This window comes from Prinia subflava, chromosome 3 (genome assembly GCF_021018805.1).
Source record: "Prinia subflava isolate CZ2003 ecotype Zambia chromosome 3, Cam_Psub_1.2, whole genome shotgun sequence".
In the NCBI taxonomy this organism is placed as follows: domain Eukaryota; kingdom Metazoa; phylum Chordata; class Aves; order Passeriformes; family Cisticolidae; genus Prinia; species Prinia subflava.
The window spans coordinates 68660198-68675512 of NC_086249.1; the positions used below are offsets into that span (position 1 = coordinate 68660198).

At 38.6% G+C, this 15315-nt stretch overlaps 1 protein-coding gene across 1 annotated transcript in view; it reads left to right on the top strand.

The window, feature by feature from the left end:
• PCCA (propionyl-CoA carboxylase subunit alpha) overlaps window positions 1–15315 on the top strand; it is a 275454-nt gene that overhangs the window by 163213 nt on the left and 96926 nt on the right. Inside the window, exon 19 of the mRNA XM_063392367.1 lies at window positions 4961–5063. Coding sequence (XP_063248437.1) covers window positions 4961–5063 — 103 coding nt within the window. The remainder of the gene's footprint in view (window positions 1–4960; window positions 5064–15315) is intronic.

Below are 15315 nucleotides of genomic sequence, written 5' to 3' on the forward strand. Positions count from 1 at the left end.
TATCCATTCCCTGCTTTTATATTCATCTGATAGTTGAAGGTTCTGTGAAGGATATTTGTTTGCATATGAACTTATTAAACCAATAATGCACAAAAGTGAGATTTACTTCCCTTTTTTTGAGTTTTTTTTGGTTTTTTTTCATCACAAGATAGGCTCTTGTTTGAGTTGTTAAATTTCTATTTGCTTTCTTGTTTTTCGGGGTGGTGTTTTGTTTTTTTTTTGGTTTTTTTTGTGGTTTTTTTTTTTTTTTTTTTTTTTTTTTTTTTTTTTTTTTTTTGAGGAGTAGGGGGAGGGCAGGGAAAATAAGAAACAATTTATATGGTAGATCTAAAGTTTCATTAAAATTGCTTATGCCCTGTCCCAGGCATTTTAAGTGGACCATCTGTCTAAACATCTCTGCATTTTTTTCTGATCATTTCCTCGACTTATTCATGAGCCATGGGAGGGCTCCTTTGTAGTCTCCATGTAGCTGGTTCAGTCTACCCCCACTGAATACATCTATGTGCTTGCATAACATGTCTTTTCACAGTGCTGGAAATTCTCTGAACTTGGTTCAGATGAATGGCCCACTTTCTGAAGGTCTTTTTTTCTCCCTTTGCAAGATTTGTATGCAGAAACTGACCTTGGTGGCTACAGAATCCAGCACATTATTCTTGATCATTTTACAGGCCACCTGCTGTGAAAGTTATGATGAAGGATTTCTTAATGATTCTTTGACCATTAACATTGTTTTAAGTCAATATTTCACTTTTATTTAACTGCTGAATAGGTAATTGCACAATTGAAAAACAGCTTTATGGAGTGTCATATAATGTGGTTTTCAAACACTTGTAATCTTTCAAACAGGAGGATTTGTTATGATAGTTTGGGATTTCTCTGTTTACATAAAGTATTATGCAGCAAAAATATCAGATGTGAAGAGGAATTTTTAAGTGTTTTCCCTCTCAGCATTAGAACGCATACTTTGAATTGGAAGTAAAAAAATCTATACTCAATTTTCTGATCCTTTAGGAGCTGATGACATCCTAACTCATTTACATCATCACTGCTAATCAGAAGATGGAAGTTTATTTGCCACAAACTGCAGAAAATTGTAGTTTTTATTGAGTTCCCTCTCTCTGGTGACAATCAAAATGGCCAGGCCAGAGTTATTACTTGATATGCTTTTGTGAGTGTCTGTTTTCTTTCATTACTTGTTTTTGACTAGAATAGATAATAGTTTAATTAATGTTTTCCATGAGCACAGTAAGTATGTGTCGACCTGAAATATTTATCAGTTGTCTGCTTTCCTCACTGAAAACTTGCAAAGGAACCAGGAGCTTTGGTTGCTGCCTTATTGTCAAGCATCTCCCTCTCCCACACATGACATTTGGGGGTGAAAGGGACATAATACATTCTACACAGACATCATCTCTTGTTGAAGAAATGGCAGTAGAGCTTGAAAATAAGTAAGCAGGAAAATGATGCTGTTTTTCTTGTTGCATTGCTTACATGTTTTTGTAATTGGTGCTTTGGAGTAAAGCCTTTATGACTTAAAGCCAGGCCGTCGCTGCTCAGCTGTGTTCCTGTGCTTGTGATGCTTCCCCTTAGAAGGCAATTTGGAGTGGAGAGGTTCAGAACTGCCCTTTTTTTTGTGGAAGGAGTTTATAACACCCTTCTCCACCCATCTCCTGTTGTTGTGACTGCAGTGCTGCCTTTGCTCTCTCTGTCCCTTTGTGTGTAATGCTCCTGGCAAGGATCAGCAGCACACAGTTCTCCATGGCCCTGCTCCTCATCCACCTGGCAGTCATCTTGGTCTGAAACTTCAGTGTCTTCCTGCAGCCAGTGATCTTTATATGCAAATGAAGTAATTTTGTTGGATGATATGTCATTTGCCAAAACTGGGAGAAAAAAGGGAGGGCATGTTGAACCCTAGGAAAGACCTAGTGTATATATTCCGAATCTAGGGTTGGAGGAGAAGTGCCTTATATTTTCTTTGTCTTTTATGATGGCAAAAATTACACTTTTTATTTTCAGTGGGACTTTTTGTATGACTATAATATGTTGGATTTCAGCCCATTATGTAGAATTTTAGAAGTTCTACATTTTGAGAGTAGCCAGAAGTTTGGGGAGTTTGCTGTGAACTAGTGTGAAATATATTTGGAGTTCAGATGCTTTGTCTGGGAGGACTTAAAAGTCTTCTCAGCTAAGGAAGCAACCTTGGCCAAGAACAAAGATAATTTCCCATGCACTGGGGCTTCTCAGATATTAAAAAAAACCACTCCAAACACCGCAAAACAACAGAAAACCCCACCGCAAATCTCCTTTCTTAGCCTGGTAGAAACTTCTGCATTTCTAAAGTAGTTCATGGATGTGAGCAACTTCCTTTTCATATTCAACAAACTTAGGATTTGATCCTTACTTTTGGACTTTGTAATCCTTATTTATATGAATGTTCCCTATCCGCAAATCCTATCAGAATGGAGTCTACTACAAGATGATTTCTTTGAAAGAAATTTGGTTTAATGAAGAATTAGGATTGTCATGAGCTGATGTGTCTGCCCTAGCCAGTGTCAGTTATAATTACAAAACCACAGGTAAAGTTCATTAGCAAAGCTGAAAAATGTCCCTGTGCAAATGGATCTAGCAATTCCAGGAGGGAAGTGCAACTTGCTGTGTACTTGGTGTTAGATGCAGCTCTGGACCTTGCCTTCCTGGCCACTGGTGTTGGAGCGAGAGGAATTATGTGGCTGTTTGAAACCCAGGCAAAGCAGTGATGATAGTCATGCCTTTCAAGAGGCATGCATCCTGTTTGGAGATACACTTGACAAAGCTCAGCAAGACAGGACTGAACAAAAATAATCCCTGCTGGAGAACAAGACTGTCTTTCCTTTGATGGCCAGCAGCCAGATTCATGAGGTCACTTCCAGTCAAATGCAATATGAAGCAGGGCTGTGCCAGCAAGGCTGTAAGGAATCTCATGACACCAGTGAAGCTGGTCTACTACGCTGAGTTTGTGGTGAGGTCCTAGTTCTAATATAAGAAACATGATGTTGCTATAAACCACTAAATCCTGTTGGTTATTGCAGTGATGTGTCATGGAGAACTTAACCAGGTGCTGCCTGTGTTTCTTCTTACTGGTGCTCTGGAACCAGGAAGTGCAATGAAAACATCTCTCAGCTTGGTGCCTGCTACCTGTGCAGGAAATTCCTCTTCCTCTTCTTCAGGAACTCCTGTGTCTGTCGCGTTTCCTATCAGCCAGTCTAAATGTTTGGTGACATACAGGAATTCCAATCTGAGTTGCTGAGAAATGACATTGCACCCAATAAATCATAGATAATTCCTCAGATTTATTGTTTTGACAGTTGTCACTATATTGAATGGGAAAGGTGACACTTGCCATCGGTAGCACCGGAACAGGTTATTTTCAATATCTGTCTTGTGAACTTTTAGGGTAGTGATAAAGGTGAGCTAAGGTGTTTGGTGAAATTTCATGTAGTCCTTACTTGGCTTGCATCCAGAAGTAACTAAGGATAACTATGCATCTGTTTGTGTCTGATATATTTAGCATTTCCATTTCCCCTTTTCAGGCACATGGCAAGGCACAATTTTTGGAAGCTCCTTGCCTCATTAAGTACTTGAAGTTGTACTTTCTTAAGTTTTCTAAAAACCCAGTGTTCATAAAATAAGTGCTGAAATCCTTAGCAAGTCAGTGTGTTATCCTTGGCTTGGGCAGATAATTCCTCCTCCTGTGGCCTCTGGAGGCCTCACAGATGCTTCTCCCTGTTGATTCCACAGGAAACCTGAGCACTGTCTTTGGTCACCTGAATCCTCTGGAGGATGCATGTGGCATAATGTGTTCACAGGTTTTAAGACTCTGAAGGCTTCAATAAAAGGTGTAGTAAGCGCTATAATGTACAAGAGGTTAATGTTATAGCAGAAATGATCCTTAGAGGAGATGCAAAGGTGATAAAATTATTATACCTATAGATTTCTTACAGAAAAATCTAAATATGTAAGAGTCAGTGTGGAAGAAAAGCTATACCAAAATGTGTTTTTGTTTTAATTGAGTTTAGGTCACACCTTCCTGCCTTCCCTTTAGGCCATGTGGTGCATGCTCATGGTAATATATGGTGACCACTAATTAGAAAAGTTGTAGTATACTTTTAAACACCAGTTGTTGTGGCAAAGTGGAAGAGACTCAAGAAGTTAGAATGAGGAAATTGAAAATGAATATACATTTAAATAAAATAGCTGAAAATTGCATGTTTCTCTCTGAATTGCTGAGAGTGGAGGCTCAGTTCTCATCCTTTGCTGCCAGGTGTGTGCTTTTTTAAGTTGAAAAGATTCAGGTTGCCTGTATTACTTGATAAATGGTGCAGCCACAGAATGCTGCAGGAATTGGTATAATCCTGCATGTGGGCTGTGATGATACATCATTATTTTTCCAGTGTGCTTGAAGGGCTCTGTGGATGAGATACTTAAAAATGTATATTACTTATAAAATTATTTGTATTACTTGTTAGGCGGAATCTTTTGTCTGTAATTGGCTTTTAATTAAGGTTTACTGAGAATGAGATTAAAGAAATAATGATTATATCTTGCCCTTGAAAAGACTGCTCCAGTTATCACTGTTGCTATTCTCCTGCCAACCCACTTTCTCATCTGCTTTTCATCCTGTTTGAGCTAATTCTGCAGCAAGTGCTGGCTGCATTCAAGGGCCTCCTATAACTTTATCAGCATACCCAGTGCGTCAAGGCAAATCTAGAAAGAAAGTAAGAATGTATTTTCTCCTTATATGCTGTCTGACAGAAAAATGTATTTAGTGTATTTTTTTTCAAATATGCTCTCCAACTGTGTCTATAGATTAATGGTATTTTATATCCTTCATGACCATCCTATGAGGCAAGTGCCTCTAGTTAACTTGGGAGAAGCATGAAATCTCTGTTAAAATTTTTTCTTCCACCTGTTTCTTTTTTAGAATTCCTATTGCCAAATCAAAGAGAAGTAGCTGGGAGCTCTCTGTGCATCTAGGAGATGGAACTTACCCAGTTGCAGTTTCAAAGGATGGCTCATCGTTTTCTGTAAGTTCTGCTCATTTTCTAAGAAATTCAGTGCATGAAGGCAATATATATTATCCTTGACACCTGCTAAAATTCTCCATCTTTTCATTGGCTAAGGATGGATGTGTGGTTTGTCTTTAGTAGGCATTGCTGTGAATTACCAAAGAAGACTCTGGCAGTTAAATAGTGCTAATGTCCTGTATTCTCAGGGCTCATGCCTGTGGAACATTTTTATATATAATTGTTTATTAAATTAGTTTCCAAATTATTCTGTTTAGTGTCTTGTTTAGAAGTAGCATCTTAACTCCATTGTGCATATATGAGAGCAAGAAAATAAATGCAGTATTGACAAAAATTGCATTACCTGAAGCTACTGTTTAGAAAAAAACATCTAAGAGCCAAGTGAATTGAATAAGCAATCATACAGGAATGGAATTATTCAGCACTCTGTGGTAGAACTGTATGTGGTCACAGTAAAATGCTAGTGTTTCAAGATGTGCTTATTCACTTCAGATGAATGTGTATAGACTATTGTTTTTCACAAATATTCTAAGGTAATTACTTAAGCACTTAATGTTGTCAGCATGAAAGGCAGAAGGACAGACCATGACAGTAGAAGAACAGTAGTGCTGTGTTTGGTAATTCAACCATTCAGTGGAATAAGGCCAAGAAACAAGCTGGTTGAAGTATTAAGAAAATAAATTTATAGGGAGAACTGTAAATACTATAAAAACTTATGTCTGCTAATGGTGATCCCACAACCAAAATGAGATTTTAATTTTTTTTAAATAGGCAGCTGACTTGTATAGTATTTGTTGACTCTTGAGCAAAAGGTTTCAAAAAGGCTTTAATAAGGCAGATTTTCTTAGTATGGCAATGATACACTCTGCTTGCCGAATTGTTGTTTCAGAAGCAAAGGCCAAGCCTGCATGCAGTTTTTAAAATCTACATAATGCTCCTAACAGGCATCCTGTGAACTTGGATACAGCCCATTCAAACAACAGAATTCCTCTGTCAGATTTCAGCCCAGTTTGGAGTTGGGCTGGCACTGGCTTGTGTGACTGAGATAGCCCTTCCCAGGAGCAGTCATTGCCCTCAGCCTTTCCACCTTTTTTGCTGCAGCCTTGCTGCTGTGTTGCAGCTGCTGTGGGGATGAGCCTGCTGGTTGCTGTGAGTGCTGCGTAGGCCCTGGCTGCTGTGAGCTCAGAAATCTAATTCCCACAGTCAGACTTCTCCAAAGCAGGGAGCTGTTTAGCACAGGCAATTACACAAGCATACATCTGCATATGTGCACACATTTTTGAGGGCTTTGCTTGAGCCCAAACCTGTCTCTCACTCTAAATGGAACTGCTAACAGTTGTGATGTCTTGCAACAGTATGAGAATTACAGCTAGTATAAACCGGTTTGACAAGGTGTATGTGGAACCTGATTTCTGATTATTTGGTTTGTTATTCAAACAATAACAAATGTGAAAGTTTTTTCTCATATCCTTCTGTCCCTGCAGAAAGTTACTGCTGTTACCTTCTACTGCTAGGCAAGGAGGCAGGAGCATCTCTCAGTGGCAGAGAAGGGGTGCCTAAGCTCTAGGGAGAAATTAAGGGTGCCAGGTTAGGACTGGGTTTGTGCCCAAAAGCCTGGGCTGGAGGGATTTGTGACAATTGCTTTTGCATTTTATTTCCACCTTAACCATGCCTGTATACTTGGGGAGATGTAATTCCTGATTTATTTGTGTCTGGAAAGTACCTGGTGAAATAAATCACATTAGGTGGATTTCAGAAGTCAGTTTCACTTAAACGACATACCTATAAAGATATAGTGTATTGAAATTGTGTCTGAGCTTGGGTATGTAAAAAGCAGGCAGCTCTTTTTTAATAGCAGGATTGTTTAAATTTATTTTTTATTGTTATTGGATAAATAGCAGAGGACACGTGATTCTTCATCAATAATTCTTTTTCCTGGGGTTCTCCTGTGATTGTGCTGCAGATAATAGTATGTAGTAAACACAGCACCGTCAAAAATGTGAATTGTTATTCAAAACTTTACAATGGAAAACCAACTGCCTTAAAACTTCAAAGAAGAGAAGTCAAGACTAGGAATGAGAAATCTTGTTTCTGATCAGGAGGTATAATGTACCATCAGGAAAAAAAAGGGGAAATTCAAAGCTGGCTTTATTAATTTTGCTGTCAGAAACACAAGCCTCACTTTTTGAACTTCTGCATTTACTTTTTGCTATTAAGTTGGTGTGACACAGGCTCCTGCCTTTGTGGGTTGTGTCCCCTCGTGGCTTGTGACAAGGATAGCTGAGTCTGTGGTGCAGTTCGCTAGCCCAGTGGGAGGGCCACCTTCACATTCCCCTTCAGAAGTTAACTCGTGCTGCAAACTGTGCTTTGCGGCAGCAGCATTCGCATCCTGATTTACTTTGTTTACCACAGGGACTCCTCCAGCAGTGACTCCTTTCTTGTTTCCCTGTAACTCTGCTGCTCTCACCAGCCAAAAGCCCCGAGCTGGCAGTGTGCAGTGCTCGGCGCTGTGTGCAGGGAGTGTGAGCAGCAGGCTTCTGCGTGGCTCCCGCTGTTCCGCGCGGAGCACTCGTCAGCAGTTTGGGCTATGGGTCATCTGTGGGTTTCTTCGTTTAGCATGAGGTTCTTAATGAATTGTGCAGTGTTAACTGCTCTTCGCTGCTCTTTATTTTTCAGATTTTTGAGTTTTGAAACCATCTGTTTTTAACTATTTTGCTTGTAACAGAGGTCCTTGATGGGGGCTGGCTTTAGGCCACTTTAGCAGCCTTGCTTCCCAAAACTGAAGGATTTAAAGGGGACGTGGTCAAGTGTGAGTGATGGTCTTTGCCTGAAGCGCACTGCAAACAAAAATATTTATTTTTATGGTTCCAGTAGAGGTTAAAAACTTCTGTGAATCCGAATTTGATTTTTTTTTTTTTTTAGAACAGGAGTAACTTGATTTTTATGCTGAAGCCAGCAACATATATGCTAGTACTTAAGTTTATATAAAATTATTCTACTAGAATTTTTAGTACCAGACACTTTTTTCTGGTGAAGCATATCAACATAGCAAATGCTTTTGCAATTAAAAGATTCCAATGACCTGACTTGAGAATTAAAATTTAGCAGCTTTGGTAGGACCTGCTTGCTTGTGTACAAAGAACTTGCCAACTAAATTGATGTAAATGTCATTTATTATTTTTTTCTTTGTTCTATATATTAATTGCTAGAAGAATATTTAAACTAACTGCTTGTCATATATACCAGAGTTTTTTGGAGGACAGATGGTCAGATTCTTAGCTTTGATTAGTGTTCTTCTTATGCTTAACATTTTTTCTCTTGTTAATTGAATTAAAGATCTTACAATCAAGATTACTGTTAAAATACAATTTGAAGGAAGAATATCTTCCTTTACATGAGACTAATGCAAAACAGCAACAAGCAGCCCAGAAGCACCCCTCCCACCAGACTCTGGAATCTTTTGTTTACTTTGATTACAAACATGAGTCTTTCCCATCTTGCCATTTTCAATTGCTAGTCTGGCTATCAAATGTATTTATTTTTTTGATTTCATTGAGTTTTGCTGTTGAAAGTTGGAATCTGTTCTTCCTTTACAAAACTCGACGGTTCTGCAGGGTACTGAAGGGTGAGAGAGACAAAATCAAATGGGAACCTACATGTATTGAGGAAACCTGGTTAGCTGTGTGATTTCCCTGTAGCATATGAATATGACCCTTCAAAACCAGATGTCTGCTGCCAAGGATGGTCTAGTTCCCTGTGATGGTGGCATTGTTTATTCATAGGATGGTTTGAGTTGGAAGGGACCCTAAAGGTCATTTAGTTCTAACCCTCCTTCCAACCTAATTTTAGTTCAATGAGGAACTTGTAACTGTATTCTATGCAATAAACTTAATTCTTGAAAACCTTTTTGCCATTGCCCGTTTTCTGATTATTTGCTACAGTGTAGGAATACTCTCTCTTGAGAATTCTTTATTGATGATTTGCATGTTTTCTCTGCAAGTAGTTGTTACTCTCCTTTTTCATGTTGGAAAACAGTCCTTTCTCTTAGAGTTCTTCATCTCTGTAGTAAATGCATACCTTCCCAGGCCGCTTAGCCTCATCTTCTCATCAGTTTTCAAAGAATTTTCAGATGTTTTCAGTTAAAAAGTAGCTTCTTATCATTGAAGTTGTTTGTTTTTTATTTTTTTTTTAAGCATAAGGTGTCATAGTTCAGAAGTAACTTTGGGCAAATGGAAATTCGATATATTTCTAGAGGGACCTGTATAGGTCAAATGCTAAATAAGAGGAATAGAGAAAGCTAAATTCCTTAATTCAGGTTGTTACTAGAATGGGCTACCACTTTCACAAAACACTGTATCACTTCCTAAATCCAAAGTTAAGAACAGATAAATGTAGTACAGCTATGAAATATTTAGAAATTTTTTGATGCTTGTTCAGTCCAGTCAGAAATGAATGTTTTATGTAATTTTTAGGTAAAAAGACAGGTTTTTCCCCTAATCCTTTTCTTGAGAAGTAAAGAATTTATTAGATACCCGTGTGGGTAGAAAATCAGCCTATGAACCTCTTAAAGAGGTCTTACTTCCAAGAGGAAACCTATTGTATGGTACAAAATGCCAGAATAAAAATAAAATCTAAAGCATTACTGTCATCATTTGAATACATCCTATATGATCAATATAGAGTAGGTGCGTGTTTATGTGAATGCTTTGCTTTAGTTTAGTTTTAGATTCATGTTTATCTAATTATGGCTAAGCTTTGAGTTCAAATATAATAAACATTTAATTTGGAGAACTTTGGTATATTCATTTATTGTAAATTTCATGAGTGATGGGTAAGTTGATTTGAAAACTACTTCAGGAAATGTTTTCATTGTGTTGTAAGGGGGAGGAAAAAATACCGCCCAAAAATCACATGGAAGTATGCAAAGCATCAAGTGGAACAAGGAATAGTATAATGGAAAATCAGAACAAGGATACAGAAAGTTGCTGTAAGCAAGCTTAGTTCACATTTAATTCCTTAAACACAAATGTGAGTGGAGTGGGACAGTAATTCAGTGCATGTTAAGTTCTGTCTTTCCAGTAGTCCGTGTAGAAGAATAACATTGCCCATCTATCACTATAAAATTAATAACCTTGTTAAGAGGATCAATAAAATACCAGAATTATTATTACTAGTATTTTACATTTCTTATGTGCCTCAGGCACATAATAATTAATTGGTCCTATGAAAGAAATATGAATATTGTATTCGTAGGGATGAAATGCAGTACCTGTAGGAATTAAAACAATAAGAGGGGCAGCCAGCTGTAGTATAAATTAACATATATCCCTAGAAGCAGTAGATGAAGCTTTCTGCTTAGACTAGTTCTAAGTATATATTGTTACATGTTATAGATTTGAAATAAAATGTATTGTTCCCATGTCCAATATTAGTTTGAATGAAAGGGAAGTGCACGTGTAAAGGCACTGGTGGGTGGGACAAAATCTGTTAGATAATCCTTACATCTGTAAGCAGAAAACTTTCCCTGCCTTTTTCCACATGGTTGTTTGCATTTTAATTGCAGCATAGCACACAAGCTCTTCATTGCAGTACATGTACAGTTGTGCAAACAAAACTCTGTTACAGAGTGCTATGGGTTATTTATGTATAGAAACTATTGTTGTAAAGATTGTATACCTACTTTCAATCTCTTAGTTCAGGTTCAAATCTGGAGCATTTTCTGTTTGTAAGACCTGTGTATTGTGTATAATGTCATTTTAATGCAATATGCATAATCTAGTGCTGTGGTGAGAGCAAAACCCTAATTTCCACCCTTGTAAAGCACTGGCTATAGGAGTTGTACTCCTCCTTGTTGATGGACTCTGTGGCTTTACAGATCCTGCAGTCCTTTTCCTGTAGTGGCAGATTTACTGTATGGGTAGAGGTTGGCCCATCCTGTCCTGATGGGATGGGGACAAGTGCTCCTGGGAGGCAAGCACTTTGCACTTGAATCTTTCAATCCGAGGAGAGCATTGATCCCTGAGTTTTGACTCTGTGTCAAGTGCTTTAGTTGGTACATTTCTGTGACTGCTGACGTTGTGTTTTTTTAAATGAAAGTGGCCTTGGCCTCAATATCTTGTTGTGAACTCAGTGTTTCTGACATGCATTTCCACTCTGCCTCATTGAGTGTCTCAGAAAGTTTAAGTGCTGGGAATCCCTTACATGAAATAGAAGTAAATATTGTGTATACTCATATAATATCTTTATGTACTTGTGTGTGCTTTGGTACTAAACCAGAGGAGAAGCAGGGTGTGTCTGGATTGTACAGTTTTTTAAAAAAACATTCCAGTTTAGCATGTGTTTAAGTATATGATGGTACATATTTGCTTCGTAGAGAGAGATTGTTGGTGTGGGTTTGTATGTCTCAGATTAGTTTGTTCACATAGTACTCTGTAAACATACAGAGATAATACCTACAAGGTTGGGAATTAAAAATTACTTGAGTAATGTATTCACTGTGTGGCTTTAAATATGCTCATTCCTCTGTGTCAGGGCAGTGTAGTAGCTTGGTTATAGTAGTTTTTGGAGATTTGTATTCTGCTAGAAACTTCACAGTAACATGGTCTGGCGCTGGTATGTAGCCTACATGACGTTTTTAAAAAGAAAATGCAATGAAAGGTCTTAAGTGCTAAAATGCAAAATATTTTAAATGCAGGTATGGTCAATTTGGGTGTATATTTTCCTTGTGTTAGAATCTGACTTCACTGCTTTAAAATATATTCCTTAGTAGGCAGAGGAGGACTTAGATTTTTACAATGATTAATTCTAAATTACCTAATGAAGAGTTTTACCCGCACAGGTGGCTTCATAGCATGAATTCCTGTGGTATGACAATGCAGACTATGTTCTGCCATGGGTAATGATCCAATGGTTCCGGGAATTCCAGTGACAGTAAACTGAAATATAAATTAAAGCTCTGTAACAATACAGAGCAATAACATACCATTTTCCTTCTTCAGAAAATCATGTTTCTGGCACACAGCAGTTAATTATCCTGTCACCCTTTAGTCTTCCTGTGGTGTTTTGGTGTAAGACTGAAAACACCTTGAGGCATGGGTGTTGCTTCAGTTCGTTTGTGTGCCATGCATACTTGACATCCTGCACCACAATAGTCATATAATGATTTTCTAATTTCTAAAAGCAGTGCTTACATGAACATTACTTGGATGCTTTTCTTACCACTGATTTCTCATCCAACAAAACGGGAAATAAAATACCCAACCAAATCCTTCCTACGCCCAGAAATGCCTCTAACATCCCAACCCTCTTCTCAAATTTTGTAGAATGAATAGATTAAAAAATGTTGTGAGCTCCTCCTGCTGGTTCAGTAGAAGCAATAATTGCATTTAAAAGGCTGCTAATACAGTATTAAGAGCCTGGCTTATTACCACAAAAGCCATAGTTAACTCTGCAGCTCCTGGATGCTGCTTCACCTTTAATTCTGTTCTCTGAGCAAATTTTAGCACATTTAATATTCAGTGTAAGACTATTTTTTTGGATCTCTTGATCCTTTAGCATAAGGAAGAACTATAAAGTCATTGCTGTTTTGAGTTCCTTTCTTAGCTCTAAATTTCTTTGCTGCTTTTCCCCCCTTTCCTTTAATTTTTAAGTAAACTAGACTATTAAAATTACTTAAATGTAGCTTTTATGGCTTATGAAAAATAGTGCTCCTGTCATGGATAGATGTGCGTCAGCTGTGACTAAATGTTTTGATGTAGTCTTCTCAAAAGATAGACTAGAAGAGCTTTCCTTTGAAATATGTGAAGCAGTTTTAGACACAGCTTCTCAGATGGATCTAATTAGTCTTTCATGCAGACTGGATGTCCGTTTGTTGCAGCTGAATTCTCATTTCATTCACCCATAACTAGAAACACCTCGCTTCAAACGTGTTTCTTCAAAGAAAGAAGGGTTTAGGGTTCCGTGTTTTACTGCTTTTTGATGTTGGTTTCCCTTTAACTGAGAAGACCTTATGTTTATACAACTGTTATTATTAAGAAAACACAGCTTTGTTCGTGAGAGTTCATTCGGTATCAGTGTTGGCTATTGGTGGCAGTTGGAGATCTGTGGAATAGATCTTGCTCTACAAGACTAGTGGGACAGCTGTATGGCTGGTTACTAAGCTTGTTGTAACAAAGGTTTGAATGCAAGCAGGATATTCTAATCAGACCACGGAACCTGGTTTGTGGGAAGATGAAAATTAAGATTGGAGTACAAATGATCAGGCCCATTGGGGGATAGCAGTGCTGTTTGTTATCTACATACAGTGTAACGTCACCCAAGAGATGCTGTGCTCTGTTCCCCATTTAGGATGCGTTTACATGGCGCAGTTTAGTGCAGCACAAAGAAGCCTGTGCTGACTAACCTTGTTTGGGCAGTGCTGCATTAATGCTGCTGTACTGCTCCTAGTTGGAGTAACTTGTTAAGAGCTGGCATGTGCAACTCCGGGAAACACTGTGTTGTGCCGTGTTGTGACACTTCTGCAATAAAGAATATCATTAAAACTGTAGTGGGAAGTGTCTGATCAGTGTTAAATAATCAGTGTGATACTTGGATACAGCTGTGGTTGATCTTTAAGGAAAATGAGTGGAAGGAGGGCAAGATGTCAGATGCTCTGCCCGTATATATCCCCCACTGGCTGCTTTGTGGACATGATGTCATTTAGACTAAGTGGAGTTTGCAGCAACAGGCTGGTGGTGCTGGCTTTACTTCTCTGCTTTCCAGAAGCGTAGCTGAGCTGGTTTTGCCACCGGACATTGCTATTGGCCTCTCATCTTCCCTGTGAAAGGAGGGGCAGTCCAGCCTTCCTGCCTCAGATGGTGGCACCTAGGACACCTTGGTAAGAGATGGAGTGGGCTGTGAGCAGCCTCGCCTTAGTGGAACTGGCTGCTCTTGGGTCCCTGTTGCTTGTTCACATCAATAACTCCAGCACACTTTTGTGTTTGCTGGGAATCACTTACTGTAATACCTCCTCCTGCCCTGTGCCTCACTCAGTCATTTCCTCCATTTGCCTCTCACCCTCCTTTTTTTCAATCTTCTGTCCACAGAGGCTTCACATTCCCCTTTGTCCTGCCAGAAAGCAGGACTGAGTCTGCTGTGTATTCACTCACAGGTTGGCCAGTCCAGCTATAGGGTGACAACCAAATTGCCCTTGTCTGTCCAAGAGCTGAATAGAAGCACTCATTTTGTCCACTCTGCAGATTTTCATTTTCATAAAACTTAAAGGGATTTTAATATGTCTGGTTAATACTGACCTGTTGGTGGTTCACAAGTTGACAGTGTGCCAGGAATTTATAGGAGGGACATGCAAATAAACTGTACATTTTGTTAGCCTCTTTTTCCTTTTGAGATCAGGCTAAAGGTAGTATTACTGAAAGGGTTAAGAAAGAAGACAAGGCTGTTAGGAATGCAGGAGGAGGGAAATTATTTTGAATTATTAACAATGTGTCACATTGCTGTCTGTGGAGTATCAAGAATAGAAAATGGAATCATATTTAACTAGTCATAATCTATTGCAAATATTTCGAGTTCTGGAGAAAATCTGCATATCTCAAAGACATACAATAAATTGAAATCAATTAGAAACCAAAATAAACCTATAGCTCCATAATTCTAGAATTATTTCAGGTCATGTTGTATGCACCAGTATGACGTATTGATGTTGGCTGAACACTAGATATCACCAAGCTGCCCTATCACTTCCCCTCTTCAGCTGGACAGGGCAGAGAGAATAAGATGAAATATAACTCATAGGTTGAGATAAGGCAGTTAAGTAAACAAAAGTGAAAAGTTTGACATGAAAACAAAGGAAAAGACAAAAGTGTTATTCTCTGCTTTCCATCAGCAAGTGATATCTGGCTACTTCCTGGAAAGAATCCATTCCTAAAAGGGGATCATGCATTGAGCAGCTGTACGTTCTGCCTGTTAACATCTTTTTCCTCGCTGCTACTAATGTGTAATTTTTCAAGTCCTGCGTCTTTCGAGTTTGTTCTGGTTTCATTCTTCTGGTTTCCATTCCTCAGTTGTCTTGCCTGGTTCATGCTCATTGTCTGAGTCTCCCCTTTGGACTTCCACATCAGTTAGCAGTTAGTCTTAGTTCTCTTCTATAGAACTTCTGCATCTGTACCCTGCTCCACAGGCCTACAGGCTTTCATCCATGTATTGGTCCTTATTTTCCAGGGCCTCAATATTGATTTTGCTTATCCCATTTGTTCTA